The sequence below is a fragment of the Aedes albopictus genome, chromosome 3 (assembly GCF_035046485.1).
Source record: "Aedes albopictus strain Foshan chromosome 3, AalbF5, whole genome shotgun sequence".
NCBI lineage: Eukaryota > Metazoa > Arthropoda > Insecta > Diptera > Culicidae > Aedes > Aedes albopictus.
In genome coordinates, this window is record NC_085138.1 from 210,585,402 (window position 1) to 210,608,666 (window position 23,265).

Sequence of the window (23,265 nt, forward strand, 5' to 3'; positions counted from 1 at the left end):
ATTTTCTTAGGAATCACCATTTAGTTATCTAACTTTGCTGTACAATAAAATCAGCATCAAATCGCGATTCCCGGCCGAAATGATTTACACAGAAAAATTTTTTTTACTAAATGTAAAAATTGTGAAATTTTTGAAATGTTATAACTTTTTTGTTTATTAGTTTACCATCACCAAATTTTTATGGTAGATTGCTAATACAATGGACCGTTTTCCCTAAAAAAATCAAGTTGGTAAAAAGATAGGGTTTTGAGATATTTGAGTTTTTGTGATAAAAATGACATTTTTCAATGATAAAAAAGATTTTTTTTCACAGTGTATATTTTCTTAGAAATCACCATTTAGTTATCTAACTTTGCTGAAAAATTCATAACAATCTAACAATCCGTTTTTGCTGTGCATATTTTTGAATATTTTTGAACCATTTTCACATACACCCTTTTGAAAAGTTAGTCGTGGCTCTAAATAAAAATTTGATATCGAAAAATGGCGATTTAAATGGAACTGAAAAACTGTGCAAAGTTTCAGTTCAATAGAAAATCATGAATTAAAAAATTTCCTTAATTTTGATGCTGTTGCTTGGAATCGCTCCACTTCAAAAAGTGTTTTGAAAAATGTTAGTTTTTCATGACCGTCTTCAAGCATACGGGGCAGAATGACACCCCTATGGGGCAATATGAACACCATGAGACTTTTACGAATTTCGTACATTAGTTACACCTATAAAGTCATTTCATTACAAAACAACACTGAAAAAATAAATCACATATCACATGGAAAATTTCCATTAGTTTGGCTATATAACTGTTATTGGATTTTCCGATGAAAATTTCTTTGGAAATTTCACATGAAATCAATACGGTATATGGAAAACATTAGGAAATCACATAACTTCTATTGGAAAATCACATAACTTCGCAAAATCTATGTGATATTCCCATATAATTCAATGGATACGCGTATGGAAACAGTCCATGTGAAAATCAGATGAAAACAATGTGAAAACTTTTTTCAGTGAACTATTATGGATGAATAATACGTCGAAGTAGTTCATTTTTGTTCAGTTAATTTAAATTCAGGCTGTTTAGATAAAGCTTCGTTTTTGTCGGCATGTACAGCTGTGCCTAGAACAACTATTTTCCACTGCTGTCGTTTTTTGACCAATTTGTTTCACCGCATGTCTACTATAGTGAACATTTAATCGAAAATAGACTGAAATCGAAGAATTTGGTTGGTTTGTGATTTAGATTATATTTTTCCCTTACCGCTTCTTTCAAAAAGGTGAGTGCCCATTTTGCCCCGGCAGCAGAAGATATTTCCAAATTTGATTTTTGATATAATAAGAAGAAAATATAAACATGTTAAGCATGTAGATACAGCAAAACTACTTGCATGTATTCTAGAAATATCAGGTTTTAATCGACCTACAATAAATTAATCACTAAATCTTATTTTAGATGGTGTGAAAATTATAATTTCCATGCACAAAAAAACGGAGGACGCATTTTTTTCGTGTAAAATCAAGTATAATTTTAATTTCAAATGTTTCTTTCCTGAAACTACGTTTTAGATAAATGGACTATATTCTCCATTCATTAAAAGTTCAAAAAAGTTCGCATATTTCAAAATATTGAGGGTGTCCATTCTGCCCCGGGTGTCCATATTGCCCCGCCTACCCCTAATCAAAAATCCATCGAGTCAAACAAGATGTTTGAGCATTGATTTCGTTTTGGACAAATATTCGACCCTGTGTACGAACAGCTTAACAGCTTAATTTCCTTGTTGTGGGAATGAGGACAAAGAAGGCTCAGAAGGCTGAAGGCAGGCAAAGAGGAACTTTGGGGAAAGTTCAGAAAAGTGATATCGTCTCAACTTTAAGTAAACATGCAAAACAAATTATCTGTATCTTAATTTTAATAATAATGCTTTTATTAATATTTTTTAAGCTAATGTACACAAAAATGTTTGGAATACTCGTAGGAATAGGATTATGAGTGTTGTGACGAAATCGACACATTTAATTATTTGTTGATATCGTTAAGGGTAAAATGAATAAATGAATGAATACATTAAACGAAATAAATCTTATTAATCTATTATGAACTCCGGGAATGTATCATATTTTTGTTTTGTTAACTCGTGTTCCACATTCACAATCAACAGAGTATGTGAGTAGCCCATTGCTGCTTGTGGTACTTTCATGCCCTCACAACGTGAAACTGTTTTGGGTGTAGATGAAGACTTGATCAAATCGCCTAGACCCTGAAAAGAAAAGCAAACATTTAGCATGAAAACTAGCATAACTCGCTTGTCGTAGTAGAGACCAAGGAAAATCGACAATTGTCCAGAAATGATAAGCTTTCGGGTTTTGCCGCTAGGTGGTGCTGTAAACGTTCAATGAATACAATTTTGATATTTTTGTAATTAACTGTTGTCGATGCGGAAGAACGTTAGAAAATGCCCTTCACCAAAACTCGATTTTTTTCTAAATATATCTAAAAATGTATCTCAAACATCCATTTTCGGTGAAATATATTTCCACCACGTAGACGGCATCCCTACCCCCACCTAATAGGATTGTTTGCAGCCAACATCAATCGGGTTCCTCCATTAAGGACAGACTCGTTAGAATCCCAAGATGGCCGACTTTTGCACCTACTCACAATTTTGAGGAGACAAATCTCATTGAAAATCAAACCAGCGCACCGGATCTTCTTATTTAAGGCTTATTAAAAAAAAGACACGGGCACTGTCTTTGGCCAGAGGCTGTACTGACTAGACGTGTGCGCCGAATATTCGGCGTGAACTCGGCGTGCATCGGCGTGGAGCTTCTTTAACAATTATAAACAAAGTTAACAACTTTCTAATGATTGGATTACAACAAGTGGACATCTAGCTATGTGCTGCTGCAGAAATTTTCTGGTTTTGATGATTGTAGCCTTTCTGAGAAGGGATACGCCGATCGGCGTGCGGTTTTCACGCCGCCGCCGCCGCCGATTGCCACGTCGACACGCCGATGTTTCCTGGATCGGCTTCAAACAACATAACCATAAACTTTTTCCACCAGAGCATGGGTATAACACCTCTTTACCAATCCCCGTTTAAAAAATATAGTATATTTGATTCTTGTTGACTTGGGGAGCCGCACGCCGATTCACGTCGATTTTTCATCGGCGCGGCGCGGCGCGGCGGCGCACACGTCTAGTACTAACCAGGGATGAGAACACTCACTTTCACACTTTCAAAGAGTTACACTCACCTGATATTTTCTCAGCTTAGAAGCGTGCAATCAAGAAATAATGTATGAACGACTTTTGCCTTGTGGTTTTGCCTAAAAATTTGCCGAATAGAGTAAGGGTCGCACACGCATGCCAAAGTCGCGACAGAGCTGTGAAAGCGACTCTTTACGAGGTGAGTGTAATTAACATTCACCTCTTGGAGAGTTGTCTTCGTAGCTCCCTTATGACGTCGGTATGCGTGTGCAACCCTTACTCCATTCGGCAAACTTTAAGGCACAACCACTAGGCAAAAGTCGTCCATACATCGTTTTTTGATAGCACGCTTGTGAGCCGAGAAAACACCAAGTGAGTGTAACTCTTTGCAAGTGAGTGTTCCCATCCTTGGTACTAACTTAACGAAACATAACACTAGACAACGGGCACACGGATCATGCACCAGTGGATACGGAGAAGAAACTATTCTCACGAAAAGTTTCATCGTCCGGAGCGGGAATCGAATCCTCACCCCACATCATGGTGCGACTTAGAGTGACTGGAAGGAAGAGTGGCGTCATGTTCCAATTTTGGACAGGTCTCCTGCTCGTTTGGAACGGGAATTTGTATGGATTTGACAGATGACCGCTGTTCCAATTGCCGATGGGCACTAATCGGCAGAGACATTGAAGAAGGTAGGCGAGGGCCCAATACATACAATGACGCTTTGATTACGAGGATTGATCGCAACGACACCAAAGAGAGCATGATCATACTATTGTCTGGAAATACAGAATCAGAAACGGATTTAAACTGCTGGAATTTGATTAACAATGTGACTATCAATTTGAAAAGTCTAAAGTTCATGATGCGTAGTAATCAATACCACAATTGTAACCTAAAATGTTTTAAATTAATATGAGCTATTGTAATTGTTAACTTTAGTTACGAGCTTGACAAATGTCAATATCTGAAAAATATATTATGTTTTATCTTTCAAAGGGGAAAGAGCTGTTACGTACTATCAACTTTAAGTAAACATGCAAAACAAATTATCTGTATCTTAATTTTAATAATAATGCTTTTATTAATATTTTTTAAGCTAATGTACACAAAAATGTTTGGAATACTCGTAGGAATAGGATTATGAGTGTTGTGACAAAATCGGCACATTTAATTATTTGTTGAAGGGTAAAATGAATGGAGACCGCAACTACATCTGATGAAATTCTCATTCTGGGCTACTACAACTTTCCGCATATTTCATGGAAGCCCTCGCACGACGGTTTTCTCTATCCCGACCCCGAACGCTCGTCATTCCATGCAACTGCGACGAATCTTTTAGACAGCTACAGTGCTGCCACGCTGGCTCAATTCAATCCCGTCGTCAACGAGAATCACCGCAGTCTGGACCTTTGCTTCTTGAGTTGCAGAGACACTGCGCCAATCATCTCGGAGGCACCTTGCGCGTTGGTGAAAGTCGTCCGTTATCATCCTCCACTGCTCATCTCTATCGAAGCTTGCAGCTCTGATTTCAAGATCCGCCCAGTTACCGTTTCGTACAACTTTCAAAAAGCCGACCATCTCAGCATCTCTAATGTGCTGAGAAGTATTGACTGGGAAACTGTTCTCGACACTAGCGATGTGGATGAAGCCGCTCAAACGTTCCTAAATGTCCTGGCATATGTCATCGACAGACATGTACCTAAGAATATCCATAGTGAACATCCTCGGCCTCCCTGGCAAACCAGTGAATTACGCAAAATGAAATCAATCAAGAGAGCGGCTCTAGTCTAGTCTAGTCTACACATACACAGCCATCCATTGGAAGAATCCTGGAAAATGATAGAATCGACTACTTCTATCATTTTTCTTGTCATTATCAATACTTGCAGTACATCGGAGATGTATTACAAGTTGTGGTTCGCTTCTTGACAGTTGAACTAGAAGTCCCTGAATCCTGTCCTTAGCCTACTTGATGACGCTCAACTACCACATCTCCTTTTCTTTATAATGCTAATATGAAATCAAATGGCCAGATATTATCCATGAGCGTCTTTATTTTATCGTGCCCTCACCGACCAACCCGAGGTTGTACGTGAGGGACTTTATTATGTCGTGCCCTCACCGACCAACCCGAGGTTGTCCGTGAGGGTCTTTATTGTCATGCCCTCACTGACCAACCCGGGGTTGTCCGTGAGGTTCTTTATTGTCGTGCCCTCGCCGACCAACCCGAGGTTGTCCGTGAGGGACTTTATTCTATCATGCCCTCACCGACCAACTCGAGGTTGTCCGTGAGGGTCTTTATTGTCGTACCCTCACCGACTAACCCGAGGTTGTCCGTGAAGGACTTTATTCTATCATGCCCTCACCGACCAACCCGAGGTTGTCCGTGAGGGTCTTTATTGTCGTGCCCTCACCGACCAACCCGAGGTTGTCCGTGAGGGTCTTTATTGTCGTGCCCTCACCGACCAACCCGAGGTTGTCCGTGAGGGTCTTTATTGTCGTGCCCTCACCGACCAACCCGAGGTTGTCCGTGAGGGACTTTGTTCTATCATGCCCTCACCGACCAACCCGAGGTTGTCCGTGAGGGTCTTTATTGTCGTGCCCTCACCGACCAACCCGAGGTTGTCCATGAGGGTCTTTATTGTCGTGCCCTCACCGACCAACCCGAGGTTGTCCGTGAGGGACTTTATTCTATCATGCCCTCACCGACCAACTCGAGGTTGTCCGTGAGGGTCTTTATTGCCGTGCCCTCACCGACCAACCCGAGGTTGTCCGTGAGGGTCTTTATTGTCGTGCCTTCACCGACCAACCCGAGGTTGTCCGTGAGGGTCTTTATTGTCGTGCCCTCACCGACCAACCCGAGGTTGTCCGTGAGGGTCTTTATTGCCGTGCCCTCACCGACCAACTCGAGGTTGTCCGTGAGGGACTTTATTATGTCGTGCCCTCACCGACCAACCTGAGGTTGTCCGTGAGGGTCTTTATTGTCATGCCCTCACCGACCAACCCGGGGTTGTCTGTGAGGGACTTTGTTTAGGATCCACCGGATGTGAACTTGCAGCTTCGAATTTCATTGATAAATCTTGACGCGGTAGGAGGTCTTGTACAGATGGATTCCCTCATGGGCTAGCTGGTGGAACTTGCATGCCGAACCAGGTGGATGTGGATGTCAGTCTTTTCTTCACATTTTCGTATGAAGCGTCCTCGTCTTGATGCGAGTTTTCATAATCTTCGATTTGTTTATTCTTCTTCAGGCATTTTCTCTAAAATCCCATCCTCGTCAGCCATTTGTGGTGGGTGGCGTGCTTCGCTTCTTGACAGTTGAACTAGAAGTCCCTGAATCCTGTCCTTAGCCTACTTGATGACGCTCAACTACCACACAAGTATTGAAGCGGCCAGGCCTACTGTACAGCGTTTCATACATTTCAACAAACCATGGAACGGCGACATTTCGTCAGCCGCTCCTTACAGTATTTAGTATGGATAAGAAGTAAAAAAAGTTGGGAGTAACGGTGCTAAGAAAGTTAATGTCACTCCATTGAAGCTCTCCTTCCCGGGATGGGGCATAGCAATTTACGCCTGATGCCCTGGCTCGAAAGCCTAGGCTTAAGCGCCATTGCTCGCTCTCTGGAATAAGAAAGAAATATGATGACCCCTTCCCCAGCTGTACTAAATAATTCAAATTATAAGTCAGAGAGTAAGTAGCAAACTTTCTTATTTCAATACTCTTGAAAACAAAAAAAAAGTGAATTAGAGACAACCCAAAATACTACCCAGAACACATTACAAACAAAAATATGTAAACCAGAACGAACTCACCGGGATTTTTATTTTGACTTCTTGGCTTGGGCGGTTAATAACACCAACGTCGACAGTGTGGTTAAACTATACGCATTGCTTTTGAACGATGCTTCATCATTTCGCCATAGGTATTTGAAATTACTAATTTTCTTCCACCGTATATTCCGTGATCATCAGTGCGAAATATGCTTTCTTTCTCCAAAAACCTGTTGTCATTTTTGTTTTTCATCACTGTAGGCACTTTGCAGACAATTTGACATTTCACACTTTTTAGGAATTTGAACGCTTACTCAAAACCAGAGTACTCTTCGGTACAAATTTAACATGATGATATCAGTAGTAGATTAAATTTCATGGTCCGATCCGAATCGAAAATTCCATGCATTACTACCTACAAACTTGTTTTTATTTTTCACCAAAGATTTCCACTGATTTTATGACGGGCTTGGTGGTCTATTGGCTACCGCTTCTGATTTATATGCAGAAGGTCCTGGGTTCAATCCCTGGCCCGTCCCTTTCCTCCTACTTTGTATCTTTCTATATACTTTCTCTCTGCTCTCTACATATACAACTCATGTATATAAACATGTTCATAGCCGTCGCTAGAACAGAAACGGGTTGAAAAAGCCGTTTCCCTTCCTTCCAAACTTTCACAGCACAGTGTCACAATCCTATTAGAAAACGCCTACAAGTTATGCAATCATGCGAACTGTGCCGCACATCTTCAAAATAATAAAAACACACAATTCTATCACCTTCCCCTGGTATCCACAAACCAATGTGCGAACCTTCTGCCAACCAATTCCCACCAACACTCCAACATCCGCATGAATTTGTGCTGGCGCAGAGGTATATTCGGCCAGATGTGGATACAAACGATTGCAATCATCACTTCCTTACCCCTTCCCCACATTGACCTGCAACCTGACGTGGCAGGCGCCATTGTCGCCTAAAAATAGAAGATCACCAACGCTCACACACTGAAGATGCCTGCTAGTCCCCGGCAGTTATCTCATTGGTCCTTGTGTGAGTGTAGGTGGTCTGGCGATACTGGAGTAGCATCCACGGGCGGTCAATCAAGCTCAAGCTCAAGCTCACCAAAGATTTCCACTGATTTTAATTTATAAAGCTTCATATTAACGCAAACACAAATGTTAAACTTCTGTTCGGTCATACGTCTAATGCGTGTTCAATGTTCATTCCACTATTCAGTATCAGATAAACGCATTTTGGAAAATATTTAATTCCACGAATTTTCTCTAAATTAATAATTTAAAGCCACGGCCACAGGATTAACATAATGGATGACAGTCAAGCAGTGGAACCACCAACACTGGATGAGGTTAAAAAGGCCCTTAAGGAGCTGAAGAACAGCAAGGCTGCTGGGAAGGACGAGATCCCGGTCGAACTTCTTAAGCACGGAAGCGAGCAGCTACATCAATCAATCCACCAGATTATTATAAAGATTTGGGAGGATGAAGAATTGCCCACCAGTTGGTTGGATGGCCTCATATGCCCAATCTACAAGAAAGGGCACAGACTGGAGTGTGCCAATTACAGAGGGATTACCCTTTTAAATTCGGCGTATAAGATACTGTCGCGTGTCCTGTTCAACAGACTGCGACCTCTTGAGGAGTCCTTCGTCGGCGAATACCAGGCTGGTTTTCGTGAGGGCCGATCAACGACGGATCAAATGTTTACCCTGCGGATGATCCTAGATAAATTTCGGGAATATAACTTGCAGACTCACCATCTGTTCATTGATTTTAAAGCAGCGTACGATTCAGTGAAAAGAAATGAGCTTTGGCAGATAATGTCGGAACATGGTTTTCCGGCGAAACTAATTAGGCTGATACGCGCAACGCTGGATGGATCAAAATCAAGTATTCGGATCGCGGACGAAGTGTCTACGTCGTTTGTGACCTTGGATGGATTGAAGCAGGGGGATGCTCTTTCAAATTTATTGTTCAACATTGCACTCGAAGGAGCGATTAGGAGGTCAGGCGTGCAGAGGAATGGCTCTATCATCACACGGTCGCACATGCTCCTCGGTTTTGCGGACGATATTGATCTCATCGGCATCGATCGTAGGGCAGTGGAGGAAGCTTATGCTCCTCTGAAGAGAGAGACAGCGAGGATAGGCTTGACGATTAACTCTACCAAGACGAAGTACATGATAGCGGGTAGAGACAGAAGCAGGCCTAGTGGTGTTAGTGCTGAGGTAGTGATTGATGGGGAAGTGTTTGAAGTTGTTGAAGAATTTGTTTATCTTGGAACACTTGTGACATGTGACAATGACGTTTCCCGTGAAGTGAAAAGGCGTATTGCAGCTGCGAATAGGGCCTTTTACGGATTGCGTAGCCAGCTTAGGTCCCGTAACTTGCAAACGCAAACAAAATTCGCTCTGTATAAGACTCTGATTCTTCCGGTTGCCCTCTACGGTCACGAAGCGTGGACGTTAAAGGAGGTAGACCGAAAAGCTTTTGGAGTTTTTGAGCGCAAAGTGCTGCGGACAATTCTCGGTGGGAAACAAGAAAATGGAGTGTGGCGCAGACGCATGAATCATGAGTTGTACCAAGTGTACGAAGATGCGAATATTGTGAAACGTATAAAATACGGCAGACTTCAGTGGGCTGGACCTCTAGTGCGAATGTCGGAAGAAAGAATAGCGAAAACAATATTCAGCAGAGAACCCGGTAGAGGTAGGCGACTTCGTGGGCGGCCGCGAACTCGCTGGCTGCACGCGGTTGAAGAAGATCTACGATCCCTACACGTTCGGGGAAACTGGAGGAACATCGCCCAAGACCGACGAAGATGGTGCTCTACTATACGCTCGGCATTGGAGTAAAGTTACTTTGTAGCCAACAAGGTATCAAGGTATCAAGGTAGGTAAAGCCACGGCGGCGTATCCGTCGAGGCACCCAACGAAATCGCGAAGAATGGTCGTAAACTTCGTAGACATAACTGTGTTATCTTATGGTTTTCACAAGTATCTTACACTTCGTTCCACATTTGCACTGTTTGTAAAACTGAAGCCTTTGGTATCAAATAAATCCTCCTAGTGGGTGGCGAAATCTTCGCTGCCATCGGCCGAATTTATGAAAAAGGCTTATTATTGGAAAGACAAAACACAGCACGAAAAAAATTGACGTCTCAAATCAATCAAGAGAGCGACTCTGAGGAAATTTTCCAAGCATCGCTCGCTTTGTCTTAGAGATCAATACGTAAGAATTGGGTTTTTTTAATTTAAAAAAAATCAATGATTTTCTATTTTTAAACGAAAGAGCACCTTTTTCTGAGCCGCTATGATTTTTTTTCAGATTTTTAGAACTTTATTTTGGTACCTAAAATCAATTTCAAAGAGATTTTTTGAAATCACTTTTTGACAGCTGGGCAACTGCTTGACAGCTCCGCCCAGTACAAAATGCGACGAGGGGTGATTCGATAAATTGCTCCCATACAAATTTCAAATTGATTTTTAAATAGGTTCCCGGGCACCAAAATTGATGAAAATTTGGATTTCGGCTCAGTTTGGCATGCAGATTCAGAATATGGGATTATCTCAACACCACTAAAGAAGCCAATTAATAACGTTTATCAAAGCTTGAGTCGACATTGATTCTCCCGGTACCAGCGAAGAATAGAACTCAAATGGAAATACGTCAACAAACAACGTAAGGAATCTGGCCTTCCTTCCTCGATGGAGTTGAATGGGATAACTGCTTCTTCTACTCCGGAAATTTGTCAACTGTTTGCCGATAAATTTGCAAGCGTGTACAACAACGAAATCATTACCGACGCTCAAGTTAGACGTGCAGCCAGCAATGTTCCTCTTTCCGGTCAAACGATGAAAGCGCTCACGGTGTGTAGAACAGCGTAAGGATTTCGGGTGAACTATCCAGTTCATTTGAATCTCGACGGGGACTACGACAAGGTGATGGACTTTCCTGCCTACTATTCAACATCGCCCTGGAAGGTGTTATGCGACGAGCAGGGCTCAACAGCCGGGGTACGATCTTCACGAAATCCGGCCAATTTATCTGTTTTGCGGATGACATGGATATTATTGCTAGAACATTTGGAACGGTGGCAGAACAGTACACCCGCCTGAAACGTGAAGCAGCAAAGGTCGGACTGGTGGTGAATGCGGCTAAGACAAAGTACATGCTGGTGGGTGGGACTGAGCGAGACAAGACAAGCCTTGGCAGCATTGTTACGATAGACGGGGATACTTTCGAGGTGGTAGAGGAATTCGTCTACCTCGGTTCCTTGCTAACAGCTGACAATAACGTGAGCCGTGAAATACGAAGGCGCATCATCAGTGGAAGTCGTACCTGGTTCGAGAAAAATAAGTGCATTTCTTTATTGAAAAATATTGGCCACCCTATTGTGTTAACTTTGTATATGTGAGTAGTTTGAGGGCCAGTACATACTATAGTTGAACTACCTTTTCAGTTTCTTTGCGTGCAGTGCTGATCGGTACGCGAATTCAATCGTTCAATAATTGTTAAAAATACAGTCCACAGTGCTATTCTCACTGACTATCCGAAGGAACATTGGTCCTTGACCTACCGGATATTGCGTTAGCGCTTCGATTTCTTGATTTCGTGCGCGAATCAGGAAAAAATTGACGTGTTTCGACGGCTCGACGGAAGTTCGACGCAGTTCGCGACGCGACGTGATTTCTGGCTCGGCGCACTATGGGGCGGCTCCATACAAAGTGGTGGCCAAAAATATTTTTTTGGTTTTTCCGCATTTTTTTAAAGTATTCTAGTAAGATTAGCATTAAATTAGTCGAAATTATGTATTTTCATCACATCTGGAAGGTGTAACTAGTATTTAACCCAGTTAGGAACTACTTATTCGTGAACATAAACTTAAACGTTTGTTTTTAATTTTTAAGACAGTTCAAAGGCAAATCAAAACTAGAATAAGATTGCCATGCATAAGATAAAATAAGGAGAGACGGAGGTGGAAGCACTCCCCTCACCCCCCCCCCCCCCCTTCGAGGTAAATCAGCCCCCCCCCCATGTTTTTAATGTTAATCAGGTATAATGGTAAAGAATTGTTTATCAACCAGAAGCCCACCCCCCCTCTCCAATTTGCCTCCTCCCCTCCCCTCCCCCCTTTTTTTTCCTCCCCTGTTGGGGAAATTAAGCCACTGCGTCCAATAGGCAGTAATATAAGCTCAAACTCGTCGATTGGATATTTTTTTAATATGCTTCTATTATTTTACTGAACACATATCAACATCATTCACAAAGTTGATGATATGTCTCCATTTTTTATACTGCAGGAATGAATATAAATGAATATATTGCTAAGTGCTAAATAGAACATAATTTTCACTGTCTCTAGAAACTTAATCAAATTCACAAGCAATATCAATTTCACGATTTTTGAGAACATGGTCAATCAAATTCACCATATTCGAATCGTTATGTCTATATGCTATTTTTGTAAAGTGCCCACATTACCACCAAACATAACATCGTTTCCAAGTTCCGAATAAGCGTCGCGCCAATCGTTATTGTATTTTTCAAAGCTTTTTTTTTGCGTGAGCCTTTTTCTATGCATTGTTAAAATATTGTGCTACGTACTTCAACTTTTGAAGTACAGTAGACGTTCGATAATTGCAACATGTTTACGTTTCACTTAACGAATAAAATTCAATAACTGCAAAAACTAGTAGATGTCATAGAACTGTCAGTTGCTGCAGAATGCAGCCAATGTGCATGTTGACATTTCATTATGACGGATAGCGGTGCAATAACTGCAAAATTGTTGCACTTAGCGGACTTAAAAAGCATTGCAGTTAAAGCGTTTGCACCGAGCGATCGTCTACTGTAGTCGTTCTCCTTTAGGAAGAACAAAATTATATTTTGCCTTGATATATTCAAATGCTTTTGTTGCATTGACTATTTGAGATTTTTTTTAGATCTAAAGTAACACCGCAGACAAACAGACGTCCCACTGTACTCAGATCGTTTCCCTTTTTAACGTAATAAGCATTGGGCGATTATGTTTTCGTAGCGATGATTTTTATCGCATTTTGTTCCAAGTGATACGTCTGTTTGTCTGTGGTAACACGATGTTCCTATGTTCAATATTACCACAAACAATTATTTTCAGATTTGTTTACGTTTAATTAACTACTGTGCGATGTTCAGGTTGCTAGCGTTTAAGTTCAAAACAAACTTATGATTTGAACATATTGCCCTCGTCTTTTAAATACAAGTAGGTATTTTAAGTAAAACAAATATATAAGATGTGGTTTTTCTTCCCCCGTTGGTAAATATGTATTCAAAATATAAACAAGATTTTCGTGAACAAAAGAAGCATTTCAGTCCAGATGAGTTAATACAGTTTGTGTATGGAAAGATAATTTTCGGTCAGTTTTACCCATTTTTAACATAAAAATAATTAAGTGTATAACATTTTAAAGACTTAATTTGACAATTAACAGTTTCACCCTTGAAGCACTGTTTAATTTGTACGACTTTTTTGTATGTGCTCGCATAATCAATGATCGTAATTAACAAAAAAAAAAATAGAAAAAATCCATTTTTCGGGCTTGTGTCAAAATGATGCTCATCCGCAGCTATCCGCAGCTGGATTCGCGTTCTGCAGATAGTATGAACCCCAAACTAAGCTGTGGAGGCGGTCTCTTGAGACTGCTCGACCCTGCTTGTTAGATATAGACCAACTTAGGCAAAAAATGTTGTTTTTGTCAATAATTACCCATTTTTTACTCATTTAAATTAACCGTGTAACCCCAACAATACACCCATTTTAAAGTTCAGACAATAACATTTCCAACGGTGGATTAAATTCCGAAATTAAACCGTTTTTTCACTGAGAAAATTGTATTTGTTTAAAATGCATTTTTTCTACAATTTTCACTATTTTTATAAGTCTGATATCTGTGGCGCAATGAGTTTCCATCACAGAGGGCTAAAATTTTGGGAATCTAGGTTTGAACTATCTGGCTATCAAATGGTATATAACACACGTTATTCAAAGCAAGTAAATTTTTCGATTTTTGGCCACCACTTTCCCCATAGTGCGGCGGTGCCAGGAAAGTGCAAAAAGTGATCGGCTTGAAGAAGGCTGAAGATTGATTCGAGAGCCTGAGTGTTTCTCGGAAAGAATCCACGATTTTCCGAAATAAATCCCAGACGGAATAATCCACCGGATTCGAGGGAAAGGAGAGTGAACATAACGAGAATTGTGTTAGAATATTTGGGCCAGCCTAATATATGTTGCGATGTTAATCATCTTGCCTTGCGCCGACCCTGCCTAATGTATGTATATTGTTATTGTTTTGTACATGATTGTTTTAAATAAACCGACCGCCGCGACGTGCACACGCATCTTTGTGTTGCTCCGTGTTTCTCCGTCGTTACGCGTACCGAAAGTTCCCGCGGTTATTTGTCGGTGCCCCTGGGTAGTGGTCCTTTGAGGACAGTGTTGGCCTCAGTGACTTATCCAACAGGTTATGGGCCCAGTGTGGTGAAGAACCGTAAAAGTGCTCGGACAGTCGCGAAGTGTGAAAAATCATCCCGCGGATGATTGCTTCTCTGTGGTGCCGGTCGGTGGGGTAGTAAAAATTAATTATTCGTTCGGCTAGTGCGATCAGCTGCTGCTGTGTGTGAAAAACAGCTGTTATCGGGACAGTGAAAAAGTGGCCGGTGGCATTATCGCCTGTTTGGCTTTGGTGGCGTCCAGAACGGGGAAGACAGTGCCGGCTAGACTTTGTGGTGCACCATTTTATGTCCCGCAGCCGAGAAGAAAGAAGATTGTGCCATTTTGACCCGCGAATCGGGGAAATTGTTGCCGTAGCCTCTGTGAAACGAGCATTTGTGACGGAGTCTGTGTGTACCGCCGTCGGGTACGTTCGCGTGTGTTGTTGGCTGTACCTTCGTGTGCACAGTGTGCGCCAACAGAATAGTGACAATTTCGAGATGGCTGATAAAGTTTTTATTTCCCGTTTGGATAATCGTAATTATCAAACGTGGAAGGTGAAAATCGAAATGCTGCTGATTAGTTATGATCTGTGGCATACGATTTCTGAGGTGAAACCAGAGCCGGTGACAACGGCATGGTCGAAGGAAGACCAAAAGGCAAAGGCCTTGATAGTGCTGAATATCGAGGACAATCAGTTAGCCTTAGTGAAGGACGCAAAATCGGCGATCGAAGTGTGGGAAAGATTAAAGAAGTACCACGAAAAGGCTACGGTGACGTCGCGAGTGTCGCTATTGAAGAAACTTTGTAGCTTCAACTACGAAGAAGGTGCGAACATGGAGGAGCACCTGTTCGCGATCGAAGAGCTATACGATCGGTTATCGTGTGCGGGACAGAAACTCGAGAGTTCGCTGCAGGTAGCTATGGTGTACCGGAGTCTGCCGGAATCCTACAACGGACTGGTGACGGCCTTGGAGAGCCGCCCGGACGCCGACCAGTCACTGGAATTCGTGAAGCAGCGGCTGATGGACGAGTACCACCGACGGGTGGAGAAGCGGCAACAAGTGTCCGAAGAGCGCCACGACCGGGCGCTGAAAGTGAACAACGGAAGCAGAAAACCAAGACAGCGAGTTTGCTACAATTGCCGAAAACCGGGCCACTTCCGGAGAGTGCCCAATGCTTCGTGAAGAAGAAAGAAGAGATCCGGAAGTGAAGAAGACGGTGGCGAAGAAGAACACCGGAATTTGTTTCGGAGTCGGAGGTGACCGGAAACGGAACAGCTGGTACTTGGATAGTGGCTGCTCGAGCCACATGACCAGTGACCGGAAGTTCTTCGTGAAGATCGACGATAAAGTGAAACAGAAAGTGAACTTGGCGGACAGCTCGGTGTTGAGTTCCGCCGGTGTTGGAGAAGGCTTGCTGGAATGCGTCGATGGAGACGGAAGAAATAACAAAGTGCTCGTGAAGAATGTGCTGTACATCCCGGAGCTGGAATGTGGACTGTTGTCGGTCCGAAAGCTGGCACAGAAAGGACTAAAAGTTAACTTTGTGCAGTCGAAGTGCCAGATAGTGAGTTCCAGCGGAAGAGTGGAAGCCGTCGCGGAGCTTAGTGGTAAGCTGTATGCCCTGAAGATAGCTGGAGGAGTGGAAATCGGCAACCGCCGGAAGAATACAGCTGGGCATCGTGTTGAGGAGGAGTTCCAAGATGAAAAATATTTTGATTGTGATGACGAGGAACTCCGATACTTTGTGGCTTTGTGATAGGACTTTGTGTGATACTTGACGAAGCAGAAGTGTTCGGTGCAGGAGGAGGAACTTTGTGTAGGCTGTGTTGTCCAATGTTAATTTTGAAGACTTTGTGAAATTGTAACCTTTGTGAAGGGCTTTGTGATTGTGATGACCAACATCGAGGAGGAGTGTTAGAATATTTGGGTCGGCCTAATATATGTTGCGATGTTAATCATCTTGCCTTGCGCCGACCCTGACTAATGTATGTATATTGTTATTGTTTTGTACATGATTGTTTTAAATAAACCGACCGCCGCGACGTGCACACGCATCTTTGTGTTGCTCCGTGTTTCTCCGCCGTTACGCGTACCGAAAGTTCCCGCGGTTATTTGTCGGTGCCCCTGGGTAGTGGTCCTTTGAGGACAGTGTTGGCCTCAGTGACTTATCCAACAAATTTGTAACCGTGTGTTACAATATTTTATGATTTTAAATATGTGCTATTTGTTTATTTTGTATACTGTCACGTCTTTTAGGTTATTAGGTGTTGGGTTAGTAGGGTCAATTAAATTATAATGAATGAAAATTGTTTGTTTGTGAGTAGGGTTAGATAGTTTCAAATTTCAAATTGTTAGAACATTACAACGGTATAGAGTGGGGACAAGTAGAAGACATGTTGCCTGAGACATAGTGGGGAAAACAACATTATGAGGCGGGCGTAGACCGCAGGACAAAAGGGGGTGGCAACAATAGTCGTCTCTGAAAGAGGAAAAGGCAGGGATTGCCCCACAAGGACCCGCCATTCCTCATAAAGTATCTGGCGTTCGTGTGCTTCGGATCGTCAAAATAAAGTTAAATAAAAGTGTCCCTAGAAGTTTGAAAAGTGAGTGGTGAAACAATACGGGTGATTAGCTACTGTTCAATCAGGTATGATTAGTGAACTATAGTGATAACTTTTCTTAAAACTAGTTAAACCTAAAGACTAGTTTAGTGTAGTACGGCCTTTTTGCTAAATTTTATACCCGTTGCCCTCACAGGACCTTTTGTGTTACCTTACGGTACACTACCGCCATTTTGAACGCCAACTTGAGTTGGCCAAGCACACGACTCGGCCTAGTGGTCACTTGTTGATCACTACGCCTAATACGCAAAGGAATCTTCTGAGCTCTGGTCTTGCGAGCTATAGATCCGCAATAGAGCTGTTCCTCGGGCCCTAAGGTGCCCTAACTGTTAAGGAGGACCCCTCTCGGCAGAGTCTCTCCGGCCTTGTCCTGGGCTCTGTCGATGTCCGTCAAAGAGGGAAGACGCCAGCGAGACGCGTAGATCGCACTCCGACAAGCCGATCTACCACCGATCCACCAAGCCATTTTTCAACCACCATTCCACCACCCCAAGCCGTCAATCCGCCGGCAGACAGACCGTCCAGCCCGCAGCAGCACCGGCGAGCGCTCGTCCATCGGCATCGAGTCTACACAGAGCTCCACCAACAGCAGCAGTACCGGTACGTCCCCAAAACCCATAATAAAACTACCCACTCTACCGTATAAACCACAATAGTTCTTTAATAAATTACACCCACACCATTCATGCCAATAGATTTTCAATAAACACCAATAGTTTCCCTTTCAAATTTTGCATAGTTTTCCCATAACCCAAGAAAGGTGACAGTACTCTGCACGCTGGTCGCGAAGCCCCTCCGATTGCCCAGTAGTAAGCCGACCTTGAGACACAGCTCTAAGGGTCACTTGCTGCTGTAGTATTACCGCGAGTTTTGTCCGGGTAACAAATTGGACTAGTGATGATATGTTCCTCAGATCCGGAAAAGTGAAGAAAACTTTGTTTCCTGCAAGTGCGTCGCCATTTTTGACACCGCAAGGTCAAGACAGATACTCGACTCCTGTTGAAAGTGTGCGTGAGCAGCGTGAGCGACAAGAACGACGCAATAAGGAGAAAAACATGGCCGACACAGTAGAGGCTTTGCATCAGTGTTGCCAAGCGACAAGGAACAAAGTGGAAAGGATCCGAGTGGTGATCGCTGCAGCGAACATGAGCCACGACAAATTCAGTTTTCATGCTTTGAAACTGTATTTGAAGACAGTGGATTCCTGCTATGAGGAATTCAATGGATTTCAAAATCGAATTTATTTGACGGATGCCAGCCGCAAAGCTGAATTCGAACAACACATCATTGAATTCGAGGAGGTCTACGAATTCACTCGGATCGCAATAAGTGAGATGATTCAAGCCCACGAAGATGAACAACGAGCTGCTGCTGAGGCCTCCAATGCAGATCGACTGAGCCAACTGAGTGTGATGAACGCCAGAGGAGCTAGCCAACCGGGTGGCAGCGGCTCAACCAATGCTCCAGCACGGATTCCACCTTCCCTGATTTTGCAACAAGCGCCTTTACCTACCTTTGACGGGCGCTACGATCAGTGGTTTAAGTTCAAAGCAAGGTTCCGTGATATTGTCGACCGGTGTGTACATGACTCGGATGCTACGAAACTACATCACCTCGACAAAGCTTTGATCGGAGATGCTAAAGGTGCAATCGACGAGCAAACTCTGAACGACAATAACTATGACGGGGCCTGGAAAATACTCATCGACCGATACGAGAATTTGCCGATGGTGATCCATGGACACATAACCAAACTGCTAAACTTGAAGCCGATGACCAAGGAATCTACCCATGAGTTGCGAATATTGGTCGATGACTGTGTAAAACGGGTTGAATCGCTCCAATTCCACAAGTTGAGGAAGGACACAATGGGTGAAGCGATCATCATCACACTCTTGACGTCAAAACTCGATCCTGCTACAAGAAAAGCTTGGGAGCTGTCGTTTCCACACGGTACACTGCCGGCATACCAAGACACTGTTGCTTTTTTGAGGAACCACTGTCACGCACTGGAGCGCTGCGAACAAGGAATTAGCTCGGTGAAAGGCAGGAATCAAAATCCGATTTCCAGACCCTCCGCGGGGATTGCTGCACACAAAACACACACTGTGACAGTTCAGAAACCGGACGATGGATGCTCGATATGTTCGGGAAAGCATCTGATCGATACCTGTGAAACCTTCAAGAATATGCAGGTAGATGCGCGTTATGAAAAGGCGAAGCAGCTGGGATTGTGTTTCGGATGCCTCAAAAGAGGGCATCGAACGGGTGCTTGCAAGAACAAACCGGCTTGCCCATCTTGCACAAAGAAGCACCATCCACTGATGCACTACGAAGAGAAGAAAAAGCCTGTCAGCACCGACCAACCGGCACAAAGTAAACAAAGCGATGGTTACTCTGGCAACCCACCGCTGACGGCAGCGAAATCTGTTATTCCTTCTGAACCGAGAGTGTCAAAGAAACAAATCCTGTTGGCAACGGCGGTAGTGAAAGTTTTCGACTGTTGTGGTGTCCCGTATGACTGCCGTGTGCTGCTCGATCAGGCGCGATGACGAGCTTCATTTCGGAGCGGATGGCGAATTTGCTGAATCTACGAAGAGTGAGCGCAAACGTTCCCATCATTGGCGTAAACGGGATGAAGCAATTTGTGAAGTTCAAGATTTGTGCGAAGGTGGCTTCGAAAACGACCAATGACAGTTTCCTTTTGGAGTGTCTTGTGGTTCAAGTAACTGGACCCCTCCCGGCGACGAAAATCGATTCTTCAAGTTGACCGATTCCAGATGCGCTAGAGCTGGCTGATCCAAGGTTTTACGAACCAAGTCGCATCGACATGCTGATTGGTGCCGAGATGTTTTTTGAGCTAATTCAAGCAGGAAAATGCCAGATGTCACCCGATTTGCCCGTGTTGCAGGAAAGCTCGCTAGGCTGGCTGGTGGGAGGTAAAATAGCCGGTGCAACCGCGTTCAACATTGTGAAGGTGTGTCATGCAAAACCAACGGAGGTTAACAACGAGCAGCTGAGCGAGTTACTCAAACGGTTTTGGATTGTTGACAATCAGCAGGACGACATGCATGTTGAATTCGACGAGTTTTGCGAGGATCATTTCATGAGGACACATACACGAACACCGGAAGGGCGCTACGGGTCATGATACCTTTTCGTGACAATCTTTGCGAGCTTGGTGAATCCCGAATGCAAGCCGAGAAGAGATTCTACGCACTCGAACGCCGACTGGAACGAGCCCCCGAAATGAAGAAGATGTACGTGGATTTCATCAACGAATACCTATCACTAGGCCATTGCCGGGTGGTGAATGAAGTTGACAGTTCAACAGATGGTGCGTATTATCTGCCACATCACTGTGTTGTAAAACTGGACAGTTCCACTACTAAACTCAGAGTGGTGTTCGACGCCTCTGCGAAGAGCACCACCGATGTCTCTCTGAATGACGTCATGATGATCGGCCCGACTGTACAGGACTCACTGTTCGACATTGTGTTGAGATTTCGAATGTATAAGTATGCCTTCACTGCCGATGTCTCAAAATTGTATCGCCAGGTGCTGGTGAGTCCTGAGCATAGAAAATTTCAACGCATTCTATGGAGAGAAAACAGAACTGATCCGTTGAAGGAATTGGAACTGAGTACCGTAACCTACGGAACCGCGGCGGCGCCTTATCTAGCCACCCGCGCCATGATACAACTTGCGAGAGACGAACACGACAACTACCCAACGGCAAGCGAATCTGTACTGAAATAGGTCTACATAGACGATGTACTCGACCGTGCGGATACACTAGCCGATGCAAAGCGGTTACAGAATGACTTGACGGTGCTACTTGCCAAAGGAGGATTTGAACTCCACAAGTGGTGCGCAAACGACGTGACACTTCTTGAAGAGATTCCCGCCCAAGCACAAGAAAAGCTGTTGAAGGTTAATGAAGGCGACGAAAGCGGTGTAATCAAAACCCTGGGAATACTTTGGAACCCGACAAAGGATGCCTTTATGTTTCGGGTAAAGCCAGTGGACGAAGGCGCTACAAAACCGACGAAGCGGTTGGTATTGTCCGAAACAGCTAAACAGGCCGATGGGGTTTTTGGCGCCAGTTGTGGTTATTGCCATAATGATAATGCAGCGACTGTGGAGCGACAAGATGAATTTGGATTACCCCTTTCCCGAAGAGCAGCTCCGCGACAGGAAGAGACTGAGGACGGAGCTCTGTAACATCAGTTCATTTAAAATCGATCGAAGACTGACAGCGGATAATGTGACGAAAGAAGAACTCCACGGATTTGCCGATGCCTCGATGATGGCATACGGTTGTTGCATTTATTTGCGAAGCGTGAAGACGGATGGAACTGTACAAATGCAGCTGGTTTGTGCCAAGTCGAAGGTGGCACCCATTAAAGAGCAGCAACGTCCAGTAAAACTCAAAGCAGAAGCGGAAGAGATGACCATCCCACGGCTCGAGTTGTGTGCGGCGCTCCTACTGGTGGAGCAGATGAAAAAAGTGCGCGAAGCCATCACCGAAAAGGTGATGCTATGGGCCGATTCGAAAATTGTGTTGTGTTGGATAAGAAAAATGAACATAAAGACCTAGGTGCTGCGAATAGAAACGGTTTTATTTTTCAAGCTAGCTAACACACACCAACACACTCCCGGCACACAGCTTGTAAACACGCACGAGCGTTCAATTTTCTTGCAAACACCTCTCTCAGCGCAGTTGTCAAACATGCCGTCGCGACGCTGTTCGGAAATGGTAAACATGATCAATCCACCATTATTCCAGTTTTGTTTTCGTGTGCAAAGATTATTATTTTCCATTCGCGATGGAAATTTTGATGGATAGTTATTACAAAATTAGCTGAAAAGGGTTCAAAACAATGTTTATCCTTCTCCTCGCTTTCCAACGGATTGACAGCGGCAAATGGAGATATCGTGACTACAGTTTTGATTATATCCGCAGCACCTAGATAACAATACTCTTCAATCAAGCACACAGGTACAACAAGGTTTAACATAACCTCTATCTTCAATGTTTGGCTCCCAATGTTTGGCTCCCGCAGAGAGAGCATATTGAGTCAGTCCGCGATACTCAGATAAAGACTACAGTGTTTGTAAGAAATCGAATAATGAAGATTCGTAACTTGATGCCGAATGTTAAGTGGAACTATGTATCGTCAAAGGAAAACCCTGCTGACATAATGTCACGGGGTGTCTTTCCCGAAGAACTAATAAGAAGTGCTCTTTGGTGGACGGGACCTGCGTTCCTGCATGTTGCAGAGTACGAAGACAGCATCAAAGTGTGTGGATCGAATTACGACGGAGATTCCGCCGTAGAGCAGGCTGTAACAGTTGCTGTCGATGGCGGCACTGAGCGATCTGTACCGGACAAGATAGTGACCAGTGCAATTGCTGAGAACAGAATGTACGAACTGATCCTTGGTTGTAGCAGTTTGAGGAAGGTGCAGCGAATCGTCGGATACGTTAACAGATTCATATTCAACTATCGGGCATCAAAACGTAAACAGGAGCGACGTCACGGATGGTTGAGCAGTATTGAGCACAACGATGCCTTGATTGCTATGGTGTTTGTTGTCCAGCAGTGTGAACTGTTCGAGGATATTGATCGGGTGCAGAAACAAAAACCGGCGGGTAAAATGTTGAAGAACCTGAGCCCGATCTACGACACCAGTGAACGATTGCTGAGAGTTGGTGGTCGTATTAGGCATTCTAACCTGCCGAGGGACCAAAAACATCCAATGATTCTCCCGCAACGCAGTCATTTTACGGACATCCTGATTGAAGCACTACACGTAGAAAACTTGCACGTTGGCCTGAATGGCCTCCTGGCGATTGTGAAGCAGAAATTCTGGCCTGTCAGTGCGAGAAGAGCAATTAATCGAGTGCTGCATAAGTGCGTTACGTGCTTTCGTTCGAAGCCTACTGAGGTACAGCAGTTTATGGGCGACCTCTCTGCCTGTCGAGTAACAGCAGACCTGCCTTTCGCAAGAACGGGGGTTGACTACGCTGGGCCATTTCTTTCGAAGGTAGGTGCCCGATCCAAGATAAAACTGAAGGCATACATTAGCCTATTTGTGTGTATGGCCACTAAGGCTGTACACCTTGAATTGGTGTCATCGTTGACAACGGACGGTTTCA

At 43.7% G+C, this 23,265-nt stretch overlaps 1 protein-coding gene across 2 annotated transcripts in view; it reads right to left on the reverse strand.

Annotated features, from left to right (window-relative positions):
* Positions 1-1,893: 1,893 nt before the first annotated feature.
* Positions 1,894-23,265, reverse strand: part of LOC115256201 (protein RCC2 homolog) — a 261,669-nt gene continuing 240,297 nt past the window's right edge. For both annotated transcript variants that reach the window (XM_062861068.1, XM_062861070.1), the window contains one exon: positions 1,894-2,259. In XM_062861068.1, the coding sequence (XP_062717052.1) occupies positions 2,086-2,259 (174 nt within the window). In that variant the 3' untranslated portion in view covers positions 1,894-2,085. The remainder of the gene's footprint in view (positions 2,260-23,265) is intronic.